This window comes from Paramormyrops kingsleyae, chromosome 15, assembly GCF_048594095.1.
Source record: "Paramormyrops kingsleyae isolate MSU_618 chromosome 15, PKINGS_0.4, whole genome shotgun sequence".
Classification (NCBI taxonomy): Eukaryota; Metazoa; Chordata; class Actinopteri; order Osteoglossiformes; family Mormyridae; genus Paramormyrops; species Paramormyrops kingsleyae.
In genome coordinates, this window is record NC_132811.1 from 13,320,324 (window position 1) to 13,339,204 (window position 18,881).

At 43.6% G+C, this 18,881-nt stretch overlaps 1 protein-coding gene and 1 long non-coding RNA gene across 6 annotated transcripts in view; both read right to left on the reverse strand.

Annotated features, from left to right (window-relative positions):
* Positions 1 to 2,637: 2,637 nt before the first annotated feature.
* Positions 2,638 to 3,653, reverse strand: LOC140577607 (uncharacterized). Its single transcript, XR_011982807.1, has 3 exons — positions 3,558 to 3,653; positions 3,037 to 3,238; positions 2,638 to 2,815 (listed from the first exon to the last, which is right to left on the reverse strand). It is a non-coding gene; the product is annotated as an uncharacterized lncRNA (long non-coding RNA).
* Positions 3,654 to 7,689: 4,036 nt separating this feature from the next.
* LOC111840122 (rho GTPase-activating protein 29-like) overlaps positions 7,690 to 18,881 on the reverse strand; it is a 38,306-nt gene continuing 27,114 nt past the window's right edge. For all 5 annotated transcript variants that reach the window (XM_072699712.1, XM_023804618.2, XM_023804619.2 and 2 more), the window contains 9 exons: positions 16,751 to 16,879; positions 15,328 to 15,426; positions 14,738 to 14,901; positions 14,108 to 14,296; positions 13,221 to 13,358; positions 12,086 to 12,318; positions 10,141 to 10,456; positions 9,936 to 10,044; positions 7,690 to 9,832 (listed from right to left, as the gene is read on the reverse strand). In XM_072699712.1, the coding sequence (XP_072555813.1) occupies positions 9,012 to 9,832; positions 9,936 to 10,044; positions 10,141 to 10,456; positions 12,086 to 12,318; positions 13,221 to 13,358; positions 14,108 to 14,296; positions 14,738 to 14,901; positions 15,328 to 15,426; positions 16,751 to 16,879 (2,198 nt within the window). In that variant the 3' untranslated portion in view covers positions 7,690 to 9,011. The remainder of the gene's footprint in view (positions 9,833 to 9,935; positions 10,045 to 10,140; positions 10,457 to 12,085; positions 12,319 to 13,220; positions 13,359 to 14,107; positions 14,297 to 14,737; positions 14,902 to 15,327; positions 15,427 to 16,750; positions 16,880 to 18,881) is intronic.

Below are 18,881 nucleotides of genomic sequence, written 5' to 3' on the forward strand. Positions count from 1 at the left end.
AAGCAAAGACAAAAAATAAACAATGCAAAACACAAGGAATAAACTAATATAAAATACACAATAGGTGAAGCTGGCCTCAAAATTATGACTAGAGGGGTACGGCCACAGAACCACACACTCAACCCATAGAGCTATGAGGCAGCCCTGGGAGCAGGGAAACACACTAGGGACTTAGGGCTACAAGATAGAAGAAACAGGATGGCCAGCGACACCTGCTGGCAAAAAACAGGAAGGAAACAAAAGGGATAGGGCTAGACAGGCACCAATCTTGACAACAATCACGAAGATAATCTTCCCTTTGGGAAATAAGACAAAAGTGATGGAAACTTGATAATCTCATTTCAAATTTCCAAAGAACTTCATGCCCAATAGGAAATGTGGCTTTATATTTATAGTGTTCTCCAACATCCACAAGTCATTAAGATAGATGGTATCATAAATGCAAGAGCGTAGATTTGGTTTCAATATTGGTAGGGGCAAAATCAACCCCGAACCCCCTGACACCGAGACACACACGGTATTCCCACACTATAGGCAAGGACATGTTCCTACTGTCCATTTCCAATTCTACGGCCTTGAACAAATGACAGTTCTTATCCAAAATCCTTGTTTGCTCTGGCTGGGTTTAGACTTTGCCAAAAACAGAATTTCTACTTCCACAGTGTGTGTGATCTCAAACACATGCTAAAATCAACCAAGAAGAAGTCAACTGAACTGTCGGGATTGAAAATCACATTCTAAAGTGAATCCAGTTGGTGGTGTGAACAAACACTACAAACCACAGAAAAAGTATCTGACTGCTGTACAAAAGGTCTCTGATGAGGAACGGTCAACGATTCTCCAAGGAAAGGACCTATTAGTGCAATCAGTGCTAAGAGAAGACACATATAATACTGATAACAAAGGTGCAAATGTTTGTTTTTTCATATTAAAACATTATTGGTGTACAGATGCTTTATTACTGAAGCATATAATTTATTTATTTATTTTCAGCGTACTTTAGCATGCTGACTCGTACTGTTTATTTTCTCTGGCATTTCCATTTCTCCCAGCAATGTGAAAAAAACACAACCGCACTGTGTCAACAAAAACTCCAGAGACCTGTTATTGGACCTTAAGATCACGTTTCTCCGTGACCATATCTCGCACGCCATTGCGCCAGAGGCCAAGTAGGAATTACACGCATCTGCCCCCACGAGAACTTCGGGAATGCCGGTCACGTCGGAATCGCTGCCTCCTCTAGCCCCAGGAACAGAAATCAGCCCTGAGAACTGGTTGGGTCCTGAGGTCTGGCTCTCGTCCAATCTCCAGCGTAGAAGTACAATAATTAAATGGAGGACAATGCTGGGGCTGACCAGGGCACCTCAGGGTCCTGCTGATACCGAACACATTCCTGGGCACCTGCTGGGGATTAATTGTCCCACACGTTCCTTTTCCTTGGGATCTTACAGCCGACTTCAACGCCCATTTGGCCACTCTCTAGAAATTTGCATGCGTCTGGGTCTTGCGAGCGTGCTTAGCGCACGTGCTTCAGTTTGCGTGCGTGCAGAGGCCCGCAAATTTCTGCATTGTGTTTTTGTGTGCTTGGGCCCAGTGCCAACCTGGCCGAAACCTGAGGTGCTCTGATCACAAAGATGACTGGAAGATTTCATCAGATTAGTTGCTAAGTGAGAGGACCCAGCCAGTGTGTACTCCCTTCAAACAGCTACGGGGTGAATTGACAAGTCTTGAGAAAGGCCAAGTCAGTGAAAGGTTTGCATTTTTTGGATAAAATTTGCATATGAAAGCTGATTGAAAACCATTGAAGTGTCAGTCCGTAGATTTTTTTGTCTTTGTCTTTTGGCCAGTGGGTTGCACATACTTTCACATCCTGCATATTATTCTACAGCAGAGGGCCAGATGTAGCTGTGGATCAAAGCCGTCCTCTGTGGGGTAGCTAACTTCCAGAACATTCTTTAAGATAAAAATAAAATAAAACAATAACAAAATTAAATGATTCTAAGGCTAAATGAAGCGGAACTGTTAAAGGGTAATATTAAAATCAATAGAGTTTTATTTAATGATGACACGGCAATTTAAAGTAAGCTATTGAACCAATAGAAACCAAGGACACCAGCAAAATTATCAAAAAGTATACTGATAAATAACTTGAATTTCTAACTTTTTTCCACAGAGGAAAATTCATGCTCCTACAAGCTGGAATTGAACCAGTAACCTAAGGATGTCCATCTGCATTCCCCTACAGTCCTCCGCGCTACCAGCTGAGCTATCGAAGGGAGCCAGAAGACGAGAAAGTGAACAAAAATACTGAGAACAGCAGAAATATGTAGAGAATGCATAATATTTCCAGATCACTATTTAAATTTAAATCTACTTAGTGCATCAGGGTATCATAGGATCAGTTTCCCAAGCAATGCTGCATAATGAATGCACGGAAATCGCTGAAAATAATATGACAATCAAATAAGTCGTGTTGAGTGTTCTCCCTGTGTTTGAGCAGGTATGCTCCCACAGTCAAGAAATACATGGTTATGTAGAAAGATGGCTGATGGATGGATGAGTAACATAATTGCCTGATACCTAATAGACAACCTTAATCTCAAAGAGCTCTTTAATTTTTGAGTGACTGTTATCACTCTGATTGAACCCTGAAACAACAACATCACCAGGGGCACCTGAAATCTGGGTGGGGTTGTTCCTCAGGGTATCCATGAAGGTGCTCATTATGGTCAACTCATTCCATAGCCTTCCCATCTGCTGGAAGTTCGGGTCACTGAGAAGAAGCTCTTGGACGTCCCCATAGAAGCGGGCCAGTCTGAGCAGCGGAGGTCAAAGTGAGGAGAAGCCCATCTGGAATCACTAAAAGGCACTGAACCATATCTCCTGTGTGCTCCACTGTCAGAGCAGAAAGGGCAGTACACAGTCAAACAAACATCAATGTACTGTAGCACGGCAATATTCTGTGGGAAACAGCAATGAAAGGGTCATATCTGTAGGCCCCCCAGCACAGTTTAAGAGTAGAGAATGTTAACTCACATGGAATTCTGGTAGTTAGATACAGGGCCTGGGGATTCTCCTGGGGTGGAGTACTGGAAACAGGGATTGTTGACGTTGCAGAACATCCCCTGGATTCAAGGGAAGATTCCAGCAGACGGCATTGCCTTGTTGGGAAAGTGACCGGGGGGTAGAATGAAGAGACAGCCCCTCCCCCATCCCGCTTCACTGCATCAGTGGGAAACTACAATACAAGAATGTTCCAGAATTGCTATATGATGATTAGTACTGGAATTACCCATTCTTGGATCACGGAGCAAAAATAATAGTAAAAAAAGGCAAAAGACACCCCCCCCCCCCCGATTAATCACCGTTTACATAATACACAAAGCACTTGTCTTTGTTTGAATGCAAACCCTTAAAACCTCTTTCGATTTTCTTATTGGCATCAGCTACAAAGCAGTGAATAGTAGCATTTAGTAAAAACATTCCAGATATCTGTAATTAAATAACCAGCACAAATGACTAGTGATAACAGTACGGCGTGTAGTCTGTTAGCTTACACTGGTGGTGCTGGTACAGGGGGATGGCTTTCCGAAGGCACACCAGTCCAAGGCATAAAACAGCCGGCCGCATGATCTCAACAAATAGCCGAATCTGCAGGGAGTGAGTAAACGTTGAGCAATTTAAAACGGACGGTGTGGGCTTTTGTGAAGCGGTAATTACTTTTCTATCCAAACCGTAATTACAACATCAGGGCTGACTGCCTTTCACAAGCTGAGCGTTTTTGGTCGTGCGTATTTGATCCAAATCAACTTGGCCAGGAGCTCCACTGAAATACTTTTAGAATGTTTCCATTAATAATTAAAGATTAAAAATACCTGCCAGTACACTTAGTTTCTTCTTAATCAACGTGATTCTGCCACACTAGACGAGAGGTGATTTCTGTGTGACCACAATGTACAGTGCAGTTCCTTCCTTGTTGAGCACAGCACTTAAATGTTTTACTCTTTTGTGCACTCTGACCCCTTTAACAGGAAAACTGCTATTTTTGAGAAAAATGTTGAATTGCACTGATGTTTCATTTACGTAGCAGACACATTTATCCTAAGGGGATCGTGTGTGTGTGTGCCCTGCGATGGGTTGGTGGCCCCATCCTGGGTTATTCCCTGCCTTGCACCTGTAGCCTCTGGGATAGGCTATGGACCCCTGCGACCTTGAATATGACAAGTGGTTACAGAAAACAGATGTACATTTCTGATAGTCAGACCATCTTTGGAACAATTGGGGGTTAAGGGCCTTGCTCAAGGGCCCAGCAGTGAAATTATATGACGGACCCTGGGATTTGAACCAGCACTCCTATGATTACAAATATCATAATCCACGGAGCCACATGTCACCCACTGGGGTGCTATACTACTTCTTTACTGAAAGGACAAGAGAATTGCAGGGATTACCTTCTGTCCCTTGTGGAGAGTCCAGTTCTTCCAAAGTAAGAGCTTAATCTGGGAACCAGTAGGCATGGTTAATCCACTACAATCTCCCTGATGTTCACAAACCTTGAAAGCCAAAAATTAGAAAAATACATTGTTCAGTTACTAAGTCCAATTTGTGTTTTGAAACAGGTTTTTGGTACTGGCACTGCAGAATTTAATTATCAGAATCTTTATGGGAGGAAAAAAGTGAAAGGTACAAGAAATTGGGAAAAGGAGAAAATATGAATAGTGCTTTATTTGCCATTTGCACAATCTTGTGGGAATTCCCCCTTTTTCTATTTCCTTTGAGAAATGTCCTTTGGGATCTGAGCCAGGTGATTATTACCCACCACCCCTGGAGCATATTTTTTTTTTGGGGGGGGGGAGGGTGGCCTTGCTCATGTGCCCAGTAGAGATATGACTATTTTGCTAAGGCTGGGGCTTAAACTGATGACCTTCCAATCACACGCACTGAGGCCTAACCTGCTGACTCACGCGATACCCCACCCAATTGCTGTGCTGCGTCCATTGCAACAATGAGACATAAATGTCAATGTGTGCAGCCAAACCACTGAAAAGGACCTCTAGCACACAGCATTCTCCGTCTGGCCAGTTTAATGAGGATCCTCCAGCTGTTTTCTAAGAAGCCCCCCCAGTTTCCTTTTATTAGAGCCCAAGGAATGCAACTCAGTCAGCACTAGAGGTAACGGAAAGTTACAAACTAAAAAAACAATGTGGTGAATGCAGAACAGTCTTGTATGTTTCGTTTGAAACACAATATGTTAGAACAATTTGAGGGAGAGAACTGGAAATGAGAATGGTGGGGGAAAAACATGGGTTAATTGAGGGCAGTCTACAAAAAAAAACCATGTGGACCGGAGGAATGAAGGAGGTATCAACAGACCCATTCGATGGTTTCAGCATGCCACCATGGTTGATCCATGCCTCGTACCGCACTTCCAGTTAAAACATATGAAAAAAAAAGCTGCTTCAAACATCCTACAAATTTACATTAAGTGAAACAGACCAAAATGTATCTACTTCTAATATTTCAAGACGCTCCAGGTCCCCCTGAACAGGACAAGTGGTTACAGAAAATGGATGGATGGATGGATTTACCTTTTTTATCAGAGATTAGTGCACGAAATATGCTAACACAAAAAAATCAGGCTATACCTTTGATTTATCTAGAAGATGCTTTTGTCCAAAGCGACACATACATTTCTGAGAAAGCAGAGTCAGCCATTCCCTGGGCCAGTTGGGGGTTAAGGGCTGTGCAGAAGATCCAAAAGGGAAAATCACTCTGCTGACTATAGGATTTGGAGCAACTTTTAGCTCACAGACGCCGTGCCCTAACCCATTGCCCCACACACCACTACAGTCACATGACAGGGGACAGTACGATGGAATGAGAGTCTCTTACTATACGCTCACAATAGGCAATTCAATAAGTCATCTTTGGACGGTAGGAGGACACCAACTGAAACATGTTAAGAACATGCAGACTCCACATACATGGAGCCAGGGATGGAGAGCATACCAGGCCTGGCTCTGAATTGAATAAGTGAAACTTTTCGTTTTGCCAGCTTGTTAATTGTTTAACTCAAAGCCAGGCCTGGTGTGTTATGAAATGTTTACGCTGAGCGATGATGCTTATTTGGGTTGTTATATAATGTTGACTTATTATGGATGTTCATGCAAATAAAATGTGTCACACAATCGTATGGTCGCATTACCTTTAAACTGAAGACCAAAATTTACTTTTATTTCAGGTAATCATTTAAGGACTAAATAAGGGCAGACTAAATAAGATATTTCATCTTGTGCATCTATTAATAGGACCAATAATTAAATGTTTTGGTTAGGGTTACATACCTTTGTAATATAAAATTAAAAATTCAACACAGAACTCTGTCAGAATTCCGCAGGCAGCATATTACTTACAACATCAGATTTACAAACCCTTGGTCAGTTGCCCTAATCCACACACCAACCAACATTAAGCCTTGAGTGGTCATGTATTAGAACTATATACAAAAGGTAGAACATGTCAATAGAAACAGAAAATAAGGGCGCTTACCTTACAGTAACATATTAGGAAAACACCATTTTATAAGCATAAAAACTTAGCGTTCTGGCCAGTGTTGCATGGCGACACAAAACCATCCCCGTCCATCAGGGCCTGTCAAATCGTAATCAGATTACAGTAATGTTCTTTCCGGATCCTGGAGACCACACTCCTATGATCCGTTTTGGATCACCTACAAAAACCTAAGAAACTGTAGTAAACGTGTAGGAAATCTGTGCAGCCCAACACCAGTATGTCTGTCAGTCTGTGCTACAGACTGAAAGATTTCACATAGAATATGGCTAGTGGGTCACATTAAACCCCCTAGAACTGTAATGGGATTTAGTTGGCTGAATGTCAGCACCAGAACCTTGCGGCATTACCACAGGCAGGGTTGCGTCAGTGGTGCTTAACTTCTAATGTTGGGTCACTTACTTAAATACACTTTGACAGATGCTAACTTTGTAGTGCTTGATGCTTTCGTACCAGTAATGTCAGTGTAAAACCATACATAATCACCAACATTACGAACATTTAGGCAACATCACAGGTTACCAGCAGGAAACATGCTCCAACTTGAAAATGCCCATCATGGTGTCATTGAGTGTTTTCTATCAGTAACAAACTTGATACATTATGATACATTTCAATTTGCAACACAAAATTGAGGATGTGGTTATTTCATATCAAGATGAGTAATATCAGAGCTACATGATTTGTATGCTTATCAGATACTTTACTAGTTTACAGGTTTATACTTTATATAACTAGTTAGTTCAAAGCAAGTACAAACATATCAGTAAACCAGCTTATAGTTACCTGTCGGTCACATGGTCAATGACTAAACTGTCACACCCACATCCAGGAGTATATACCTTGTAGAGGGGTAAATAATTACAGGGGTAAAAACATGGGAGATCCAGAAAAGAGTTTAGTTCTGAAGCCATTCCTTTTAAGGTATGATAGTGCCATTTCTGTGTATTCGGGACCTTTTATCAGGGTCTTAATCAGGGCAGGCATTTAAGAATACAGACTCAACACTGTACTTAAAGAATAAAATGTGTGACTGAGGTAATCATAGAAACCAGCAGAGACAAACATATTTCCCGATGCATGGCAAAATCAGCTTGATGAAAATGACTCGTCAAACTGTTGGCTGTAATAGTTAATATAATTATATATAAACACATGTACAAGCAAAATGACAGAGGAGGTAATAAAAATAAGCATCGGCAATACATCATTAGCCAGATACAATATATACAATATAATAGCTATAGACCAATCAGTTGTTTAAATATTAATATTTCAGTGTTTCTTCTGGATGCAGTATTTTGGCGCTCCCCTCACCAAAGACTGAAACAGAATGTTAAGCAATCAAAAAAAAAAAGTCAAGAGAAGTGACTCATAACACATCCTACTGTAGTCATTTTATCCAAAAGTATATATCAGTATGACTATAACAGAACCTGCTGTGTTCATTTGACTTCATATGCATAAATTCAGCTGGTACCTATTGTTTTCATTAGCATCCAAACAACTCAAAAACCTTAGATCATAAAAATATTTTGTTCTGATGAACAAAGGATGAACATCCACTCATTGGTCCATCAGCCCATTTTCTAACCACTTATCTTGGTTAGGATGATGATGAATATACCATGAAGTATTTACAGCCATCCATGTCCTGGTATATTTTAAAGCTGCTTTGGGTATTTATTTAAGAACTTATTAAAAGTTAATAAAAATGAGTTTCATGGTCTTATGAATTGCTTGCAAAAAGGTATACAGTCAATACATATTTTTTACAACAATCATTCATTGCAGGTGATAGACAGAGGACATTAACAGATATACAGAATACACAGAACATCAGATGTACTTGCTTAACTTATGCATAGGTCTACATGTACAGACACTATCGCCTGGGGGGGTATTAATTTACTCAACCTCTTCCAGAGCACAGCATCCAATGAGTGGAAAGACCATTTGGAAAATGTGACTGATTGCAACCAAGTAAGTGCACTATAATAATTAAAATAAAGTGACGTAACAAAAAAAAGTAACAAATTTTAAATCATTTTTTGGCAAATAAACATACAGATAGTGACAAAAAAAAATTAACTTTGCACATTGGTCAACGTGTGAAGAATGTATGAACATGTTTATTATGTTGCTTAAAAACATTAAGTAAAAAACGTTTCCCTTCATCGTTCATAGTTTAAAAATGGCAGCGATATACATGACCGACTTGTTCTTTTCTATTGCCCTAAATATGTATGTAACATTAAATAATTTTATCATTAAGTGCAACATCATTTTAGGGAGCAATTGTGTGCTTATTCCAGCAACAGTGGCAAACAGATTAATAAGAATACATAAATACATGTAACACTTCCATGGTTCATTGTCATATGTTCTTCTTCATGTACGATATGGCACAACATGGCTGACGATTTACATGATGTAAGCTGTCATACGAAATGTGCTTCCCTGTGCTCCAGCTCCGGCAGGCGTCGGGGTCGCAGTCTCTGGTATACTGGCTTGACTGGGAGTGCGTCCTGCACGCCGCAGCCAGAAAACTGGGGCTGTGTCACAAGAACATTTGTAGATTCCACCTCAGCGTCAACAGAAACTTCATCGACAGACTCCTCCACCTCCACACTCACCTCTCCCGCGCTGTTGGTGGGTGAAACGTATGCCTTCACGTCCACATCTGAGGACTGTGTCATAGTGTTGTTCTGAGAAGGTTTGTAGAATGTTCCAGGTGGGGGCTGTAATGTCCGGGGTGCCCTCGAGGCAGTAGGTTTAGGGCTGGAGTCGTTTGCATCATTCTTGAAGCCTCCTTTAACGTATTCCGATGGTATAGTCAAAGACAGTTTCTCAAATTCCCCTGATTCCTGTTGAGGAGAAACATTGACCGTAGTCTTCGCAGTCCTAGGAGTAACGCTGTAATGCCTGTACTGCTTGTCCCATGTTCTCCTGAGGGTCAGATTTTTGACACGTGTGTCTTGACTGTGGCTGTTAATGCTGGCGCCGGACCGGTCTGGTTCCTCCAGTTCCTGTATGGGAGGACTGCATTCACAATCTGCAGTGCTTCTGGAGTTTATCTCATCGGCCTGGGCCGGGCCGGATGGGTTATCTAGGGCGAGGCTCACGGGCCGAGACGCCAGTCTGGTCCGCAGAGGGCGCTGATGGGTTTTGGTTGGGCTGTCATAGGACTTGCTAAATACCAACGTGGATCTATGGATCTCCTCCTCATGTCCGTTGAGTTCTTCTGACACTGAGCTGAAAACTACAACAGCAAGATTTAAAAATGATGGTTTTGACCAAAAATATTGACGAATGTTAGAAAACGTCACAAAAACTTTATACATTGGCTGTATAAACATATTTACCAGATGATGTCTTCCTCCAGTCTGAGCTGTCTTTTGTTTCCATTACCTCATCCAACAAACGATTAGAAGGAATTACAGACGAGTGCCGTTTGTACACTTTAACGCTCTCCTGTAAGGACACCAGAAAGTATGTTAGAGTCGCTCCTGGTATCACAGCAGGCTTTTTGTTGGACACCTCCTCTCTGCTTCTCCGATGCAATCCTACCTCCTTGATGTCCACCAGAGACTTTGAATGCCTGCTGAGCATCTGTTCCTTCTCCTGGGGGGTCAGTCTTGGTGGCATGTCTTTTGGGGTTCCTGGAGAGGTCCCGCCTGCTGGGAGCGATGGGCTGGTGGAGATGTCAAAGATCTTTTCGTAGTGGCGGATCAGAAGCTCCACTATGAGGGCCTGGTAGGGGTAGTCCACTAGCGAGGACAGCGAAACGTCCGCGTCCACCTGCCTCGGTTTGATGAGCGTGGGCCCAAAGATGATCCCCAAATTGCTGGCTGTCATTTTGTTCTCGTCCGCCTTCTCTGTCACTCTACATTCAGAATCATGAAGGATTTCAAAACCTCAAAAGGCAAAGGCATCAATACAGCTAAATAAACCCCTACAGCAATACAATTGATGTGATTCACTATAGATTAGGTTAATTTATGTTCCACTATGTTGAGACCCGAGTCCATTGGAGGACATTCAAGCAAGTAAACAACCAAATAAATACAAAGAAAAATTCAGAGTCACCAGTTCACCTACAGCAGCGTTTCTTGACCCAGTCCTTAACAGCCCTTGGACAGGCCAGATTTTTTCCTTCTCCCAGATCCCAACACTCCTGTACCAGGCATTTGGTGATCTTGATTGTTCAGTTTGTTCTTAATTGTATGGTTCAGGTGGGCTGGGAGCTGGGAGACAGCAAAAATGTGGACTGTCTGAGGGCCCCCAAGGATTAGGTTGAGAAACAATGATCTGGGGCAGGGGTACAAATCTTATCCGCAAAGGGCCGGTCTGTATGCAGGTTTTCGCTGCAACTCCCCGTTTATATTAGATAATTAGAGGACTGATTGGCTGAGTCTTCACACCTGGGTTTGAACAGCTGACCTACAGGTTATCCCAAAAACCTGCATACACACCGGCCCTTTGCGGATAAGATTGGGTACCCCTGGTCTGGGGTCTGCTAAGCGATGACTGGCTTCTTGGTAAGGTGATAAAAACATTGTGTAATTTATAAGTATTCATTGTTCATGCATTGAATCGTTCTGTTATGAGGTGCAGGTGACAGCGGCTACCCTCTCAAACGCTGGCTGCTCACCTCCCTCTCAAACCCCCAGAGAGCACAGGAAAAACGCTACAGCGAGGCTCACGCTCGCTCGCGCGCACCGCTGTGGAGCGTGCGGTCGGCCTGCTGAAATGCAGATCGCGATGTTTAGACGCATCAGGTGGCCAGTTGTTATACCCATGGAAGCCTGTTTCCACCACTATGGAAAAAAATATATATGTATAATTTTAGGGCGAAATTTCGACTTCTCGAAATAATGAGATAACCAAGTCGAAATTTCGAGATAATTCTCGTTATTTTGAGATATTATCTCGAAATTTCGACTTAAATTATATATTTTTTTTCCACGGTAGCGGAAACGGGCAAACGGGCTTCCATACCCACAATCTACCTCGGTTTCAGAAAAATTTCTCTTCTTACTTTTCCCCTCGGTTGCCATGATGCCATGACTTTTCCAGGTTTACATCGGATGCTTAAATACACACGAGGTGATTTGCATTGACCATGTATGGTTGAACGGGGGCGTGTAGAGGGTGGAATATGTGGCAAATCCACGTGTGTACAATCCCAGGTAGTGTGCGATTTATAAAGCGTATATTGCTTGGAGGTGTGCGTGCGCACGTTTTTATAAATCTGACTTTTTCTTTGCGTGCATCATTTTCGTCTTTTGAGCGCACGTACACTTTTAGAATGAGTTCTACACAAAGCTTTATAAATGAGATCCCTGGACGTAGGACGGTCATACAAACAAAGAGAACACCCTAAAGGTACCAAGCGGGGGCTCTCTCTCTGCAGACGGGTTCATATTAAGTGCTCGTTACAGACACACATCGGCACCTCATGATTCCTCTTGTCCATTATGCACTAAAGGTGCAGCCTGAGGGTGGAGCGCACCTGTGCAGGTGACCTATGAGGAAGCGAAGGGTCCGGTAGTGTGCGAGGGGCAGCTGCCGCAGCAGGTCTTTGACCTTGAACAGCAGCCGGTTGAGCTGGACGCTGCCCTGGGATTGGTCGGTGACGGCGTCCCCGGTGGCCTTGTCCACCTCGTCCACGATGATGCTCTGGCTCTCCTTCGCCAGGCCGATGAAGTCGTTGTAGAAACGGAACAGGATCAGCGGCTCTGGGAGCTACAAGGGAAAAGCAGCTTTTACCAAAGTTCACAGCGTACCAGTCAATCAATTATTTAGTGATATCATTTATGTTGTTTTATACTCATCTATATAGGTCAACCACACCTTACAGTGAGATAAAATACAGTTCCAAGCAGCTTTCTCTGCTATTTATTTGACTGAAAGATTACTATGCTGTAAATTAGAATTTTTGGTATACTTCCTATTTGCACTATTCATTTTTATTTACACTATTCTGTTGCTGCCACAGGGGTGCATGGTGGTGCAATGGTTAGCTATTACTTTACAGCTCCGGGACCAGGGTTCAAGTCTCCGCCATGGCTCCGTGTGAGAAGTTTGCATGTTCTCCTCATATTGTCATGGGATTCCCTCCAGTTTCCCCCAACAGTTCAAAAACTAGATTAGAGCTACCGAATCACCAGTAGGTGCGTGAGTGTGCTCTGTGATGGCACTGATCTGTATCTTGCACTGATAAGCTCCGCAGACCCCATGCGACCATCAATAGGTCAAGCAGTTACAGAAAATGGATAGATGTTGCTACATTTTTCAGTGGAACTGCACACAATTTTTCACTCACCGGTACTTCACCAAGTGTCATGTGACAAAAAAAAAGTGATTTGATAATGTTGGAGAGTCATGGAGGCTCAGTGGGGAGCACAGCTGACTCATACCCCGAGGGATGGGGGTTCACTGCTCTGCCCACATTCTCTGGCTTCCTCCCACAGTCCACAAACTAGCTGAAACTAACTGCTTATATGAATGTATGTCATATGTGTGCTCAATGTGCTGGAGTCTCAGGACGCCTCAGGCCCTGTACCGGATAAGCGGTTATGAAAGTTGGATGGGTGTAGCAGCCTGTATATGTACGTTTGCACTAGAAATCAAAGGTGACGGCGTACCTGCCGCAGGTAGAGTTTGAGCACGTTGCTGATGTCGTGAGGGTACAGCTCAGAGAGTTCAACCAGGTCCTTGCCGTTTTCAAAAGCCTGACACAGCTTCTCCACCCGGGACTTCGCCCCATTGATGCGGTATATACCCTTAATCCAGAACAACAGATGTTAAGCGGGACAACAAATGAACAGCCAGTGAGTGCAACTAAGCGATTCTGAAACAACTGTCTGAATGGACCAGAACAGCTAAGGAACATCCTGAGCCAATAGCAGGGAGTTCCATGCAATACTTTTCCTGGCACTGTTACTATTTATTGTTGTTTATTATTTATTTATACTATCTATTATTGTCTAAATGTCCATTAATTGCCTAAATGCAGCTACTCAGCTACTGTATCCATCCATCCATCCATGTCAAAAGTACACCTGCAATCTGTCTTCATTTTAGCTGTTATTCACCTTATAATAAAAGGCTAATATTGTAATGACCAAGAGAAATGTTCAGCATCTCAAAATTTTCTAAAATTTTGCAGACTCTTGCCATCCTTTCAACCAGCTTCCAGATGTAGCCACAGTACAGAAAGAGTTCCCACAAGTTCTACGGTAGATATGAGCTACCTTGCTCTTACTCGTCGACCCAGCTCATCCAAAACCAGCTCTATAGGATTAAGGTCAAGGGATTGTGGGGGCCTGGTCATCTGTCACAGCACTCTGTCTCTTTCCTTGTTCATAAGATAATACTTAATTAAATAGCTCAAATGATTCCTCAGGGTTGCTATGTTAAAATGATTTTTAGTAGGTGGGTCCAGAAGTTTGACTGGTACTCTCTCTCTCTGTCTAGTTTGCTTAGCTCTAATCTGCTAACACAGCAGGGCGACGCGCACGGGAACCGGTACCTTGACGGTTAAAGCGCGGTGTTCGATCTCCGACGTGCATTTCCTGATGATGAAGGGGATGCCGTCGGGGTTGTTCTGGGCGGCCTGTGTGAAGTCGATCCCAAAGAGGTGCAGTCTGCCCTGCAGCTTCCTGTGGCCACACTGGATCGCCAGCGTCTCCAGGCACTTTTTGTGGCAAGCAAGAGAGCACTGGGAAAACGTGGACAGCAGAATTACTGTCCACTCTCGTGCTGTCAGAATTATTCCTGCATGATCCAAGCTAAGGAGCCATATTTCCTGGGATTTCTTTAAGCAGCTCTGTGTCATTTCAGGTTTTCATATACAGCTCGATGTGTTAAAACACAATGCCTGTGATCAGAAGGTCATCGGTTCAAATCCTGTGCTTTACAAAGTGATTTCACTGCTAGGTCTTTGAGCAAGACCCCTAATCTCATTTTACCCTGGCTGACCTTACTTTCTCAACTGTATTTCTCTTTGGATAAAAGTGTTTGCTAAACAATTTAAACATAAAATAAACATATCTAGGGAATATAATTCTATCTAGGAAGTATAATTCTTCAACGTATCTACTTTTGGCTTGAGTAAACAAACTGACGGAAGTTCCCGGTTCTCCAGAAAAAGTCCTGGTACCTCCTCACACTCTGCCCCATGGAACACGACCAGACCATCACATTCCCGGCATTTGGAAGGGGAGCGCAGCTTCCGTAGCTTGTGCGTCTGGGCAGCTTTGGACATGTGAGCATTCCGGAAAGGTCCAGGAGAGCTGCTAGTCTCATTCACCATGTCACTCAACCCTGGAGCATGCCAAAGGTAGATGAGTAAATAAGATTTTAATAACCAAATTTTAAAAGTTGAGTTATTTTAAAATCCAATCCATTTTATTCACTACATGAACTGCATCTACAACTTCTGAACATGTGTGTGATATATATTATAAATATATTTTTTAATTAACTTGGAGAAAACCAGTACTACTGGCTTCTTGAGTTAAATAATTTCCAAATGTCTATAAGGGCTGAACTGGCATACTGGGCATTTCCCCAGAGGGCCGACGGACTTGTGGATTGGCAAAATTCTTCCTAGGTATGTATGTAGACAAAGGTCCATGGGCGAGTTTTAATCCCAGTACAGCCTTGGTTCTGACTCACGTTCAGCCCATCATAAGCCAAAATAAAAACACCCTGTATAGCTGATTCTGTCCTGACATTCGTCTGACTCACCGGTATCCAAAGGTGACGACGGCTCCCTCTCGTCCAGGTCGTCCGCCGAGGACATGGTGCCTGTCGAGGGGGTCCTGGGGATCCTCCGTTTGAAGTCACCTGCGCCAGGGACACGGTCGCTGCTGTTAACACGCGCATCTGTTTTTAACGCCTCTTCGCGTGCCACGTGTCGCTGCAGCTGGGGAATGGTGGGCGGGTGTATTTGGCACATGTGGTAAACTGCACCCCCCCCCCCCCCCACCCGAAGGACCTCACAATGTGCATCACGGATTAATTCGCACCTCCATTCAGCGATCAAGCACTCGACCCCCCCGCCCCATAGATGAATAGGCCACCCCAGTCAACTGCAGGACGCATTCCCCGCATTCTTACACCCTTCGGCGTTAAGGCACCGACAAAGAGAGGACACTCTCAGGGCAGGGGGCTTTCATTCCTCATGACATCAACCCGCAGAAATGCAGCTACTCAAACTCAATGGGCCCGGTGCTGATTTGCAACCAGAGGACATTTCTCAGAACCATTTAACACCAGCACTCCCTCCTGTATTAGTCACTGAAGCGACATCGGGGGAGAGAACCTTCTGATTAAGCATGACCACATGCCATAACATGAGACACGATGAGGTAACGCGAGATACGGCAAGATGTTTATTGTTCCCATGGGTTATTTAGTATATCTGAAAGCAAAAGCTGCATATTCTACATACGAATTAAAAAATTACTATAATTGATACTTCATTAATCCCTGTGGGGAAATTCTCTTTACACCTCCCCCAACTTGCCTCTGTAGGTCAGAGCAAGCTGTCCGCGAAGGGCAGCCACCAATAGCAGCGCCCAGGGAACTGAGAGTTAAGGGTCTCGCTCAAGAACCCACAGATGTACTGAGGCTGGGCTTGATCCAGCGACCTTTTGATCACTAGAACAGAGGCTTAGCCCACCGAGCCAGACGCTGCTCCCGTATATAATAAGATGGACAAGAATGCTTCATATATGTCCCACTACCCATCCCTCCCTCCCAGTTTATCTAGTTCAGGGTGACAGAGAGCCTGAAATCTACCCCAGCGAACACAGGACCTGAGGCAGGGGGCACCCTGAAGGGATGGACCATGGACCCACCCCATCGGCCCGAATGAAAAGGGCTTCTTGATTATATGCCTTTGCCGCGAACCGTCAGCAAGGCTGGCAGCGTCATCGCAACAACAGCATGTGGCGTCTTGCATGAAAACAACAGGTATCCCATAAAAAACAAGTCACTTGCCAAAATCCACCCACAACCCATGAAACGGGATGACGGAATGGCAGAAACATTCATTCTTTTTTTTTCCCCCTTCAAGGTTTCTGGAAACGGGCACAGCTAGGAGTGGCCTCAACAGAGCCACAAATTCCCCAGGGGACAGACTGTAAGACCTAGGCCAAACGCCTACCTGGGCTGGCGGTCGGAGAGTCCACGGAGCGGGACTCGCTGCTGCCCCCGGCGCTCTCAGAGTCGCTGCACATCCCACCTCCCTGACCAGCCAGGCTCCAGCCGCGAAACGTGGCCTGGACCTTTAGCGCTGCAACACAGTCATGATCAATGCATTTAGGTTCATATTCACCATCCTCAGATTTTAAACACAAGTCAGAATGTGCTGTTAGTCACAATTCTCCTTTGCCACCCCCCACAAATTAACACAATAAAAACTAATAGGAATTTCTTCTGTTCTCCAAAAAGTCGATACTTTCAGTTCCCAAACCTCTCCTCAGGGGCACCTCAGCCATTCCATGTATCCCTTACATTTCATGACAAGCTCACTTTACTAACGTAATTACTTTTAAAAAGTCAATGAGGTATTGATTACCCATACAAGGTGTACTAGGGGTCGAGTCAAAAGCATACATGGGTGTGCTGGGTGGTCTCTGCAAATACAGTGGTGACTTAGGGGAGATTTTCAAATCGCCAACACACTTATACAGATATAATATCATACAGTTTTACATCAGAGGGAAGATTATTGAAACATCATTTTCTTTGACTGCCTGAGATATTTGCGCAGTACTGTATCTGTTAAACAAAAAGTGATTGGCTAAGTTATCTTCCAGATAAAAACCTTTGAAGTGAAATATGTGCAAAACATTATGAGGTAAGGAGTGTGCACTGATTACAGTGCATTGCCGGACCCACCCCACGAAAAACCACCTCAGGGAAGAGAACCTGAGTGCAGCCATGTGGTGGGTGATACCTCAGCACCACACTGGTCCAAATGGAATTTTTTTCCCCCGGTGGCTGGAGTTCCAATCCTGCCACCAACCCCCAAGTTTTTCCCTGTAAGTTGGAGGACCTCCTTATAGGGCTGGATGTAGAATAACATCATACCCAGAACAGAGCAATTGCAGGTTAAGGGCCTTGCTCAAGGGCCCAACGCAGTAGAATCACTCCGGGCATTCATGGGATTTGAACCAGCAACCTTCCAGCTGCTGGCACAGATCCCTAGCTTCGGAACCACCACTCCACCAAAACATTATTATATAATATATACTGAGTATGGCATGACTAGCATGGTTAAGTTAAGAGTAAACATGTAAATTTGTCACACAAAGTTGAAAAACTACAATTACAGAAAAGGTGGAAGGAGGGATAAAAGAGGGGAAGAAAACTGGATTGATTCCAAAATGCAGGAATTGCGGGATTTTTTCCTGTGAATGCAGGACGAGGTTTAATTTCCAAGCATAAAAATTGAAAACTTGTGAATTACAGAAAGAGTGGAAGGAACAATAAAAGAGGACAAAAAAACTGGATTGATTCCAAGATACAGGAATTGCGGGATTTTTTTCCTGTGAATGCAGCACAAGGTTTAATTTCCAGGCATAATGAAAATGCATGAATAGCACACAGTTGGGAAGAGGGTGTGAGCCGCGTTCAGGCGTGAGAATCAAGCACACAGCCCCCACACGCCAATCTCACTCCTCACTCGGTCACTTTTCACCCACTGCCACTGCGTGCCAACGAGTCACCAATATACCGCTGTGTAGGCAATCTCTGATACTAATGAGGCCACACATACCTGCATGACACTGTGACGGCTCATTAGCCAGGAATGTCTTACTACAGGAAACGGAAGCCTCTTCCATTCAGTCACAACCTAATTATCTTTAGCAATACTGGGGCCATGGCTACCTATTATAGTGCAGAATCAAACCTATTGCTCCCTGTCAGAATAATGTTAACCACTCCATTAATGTACTATAACAGTGAAAATTGTTTAAGTAAAGGTGATGTAGCCATTTTCCACATAAACGTATATATACACATATCGTCTCTGTCCAGTGCAAAACACACATCTGCAAAAATCCACTAGTTTAGGAGTGTGAAAAACACATTTTCTCAGAAACGACTTTACAAAATAAGCCTAAAACAACGTAATGTGACACATTTGGTGCCACAGAAACATCTTAACACTGCCATCAGTAAACAGTTTAATGCCTTAAATTGACTTACCTAGATTGTTGACAGTGAGGCAAGCATGTCAGTATCAACAACAGATAGACTAACCACACTTAATATTCACGATTACCAAT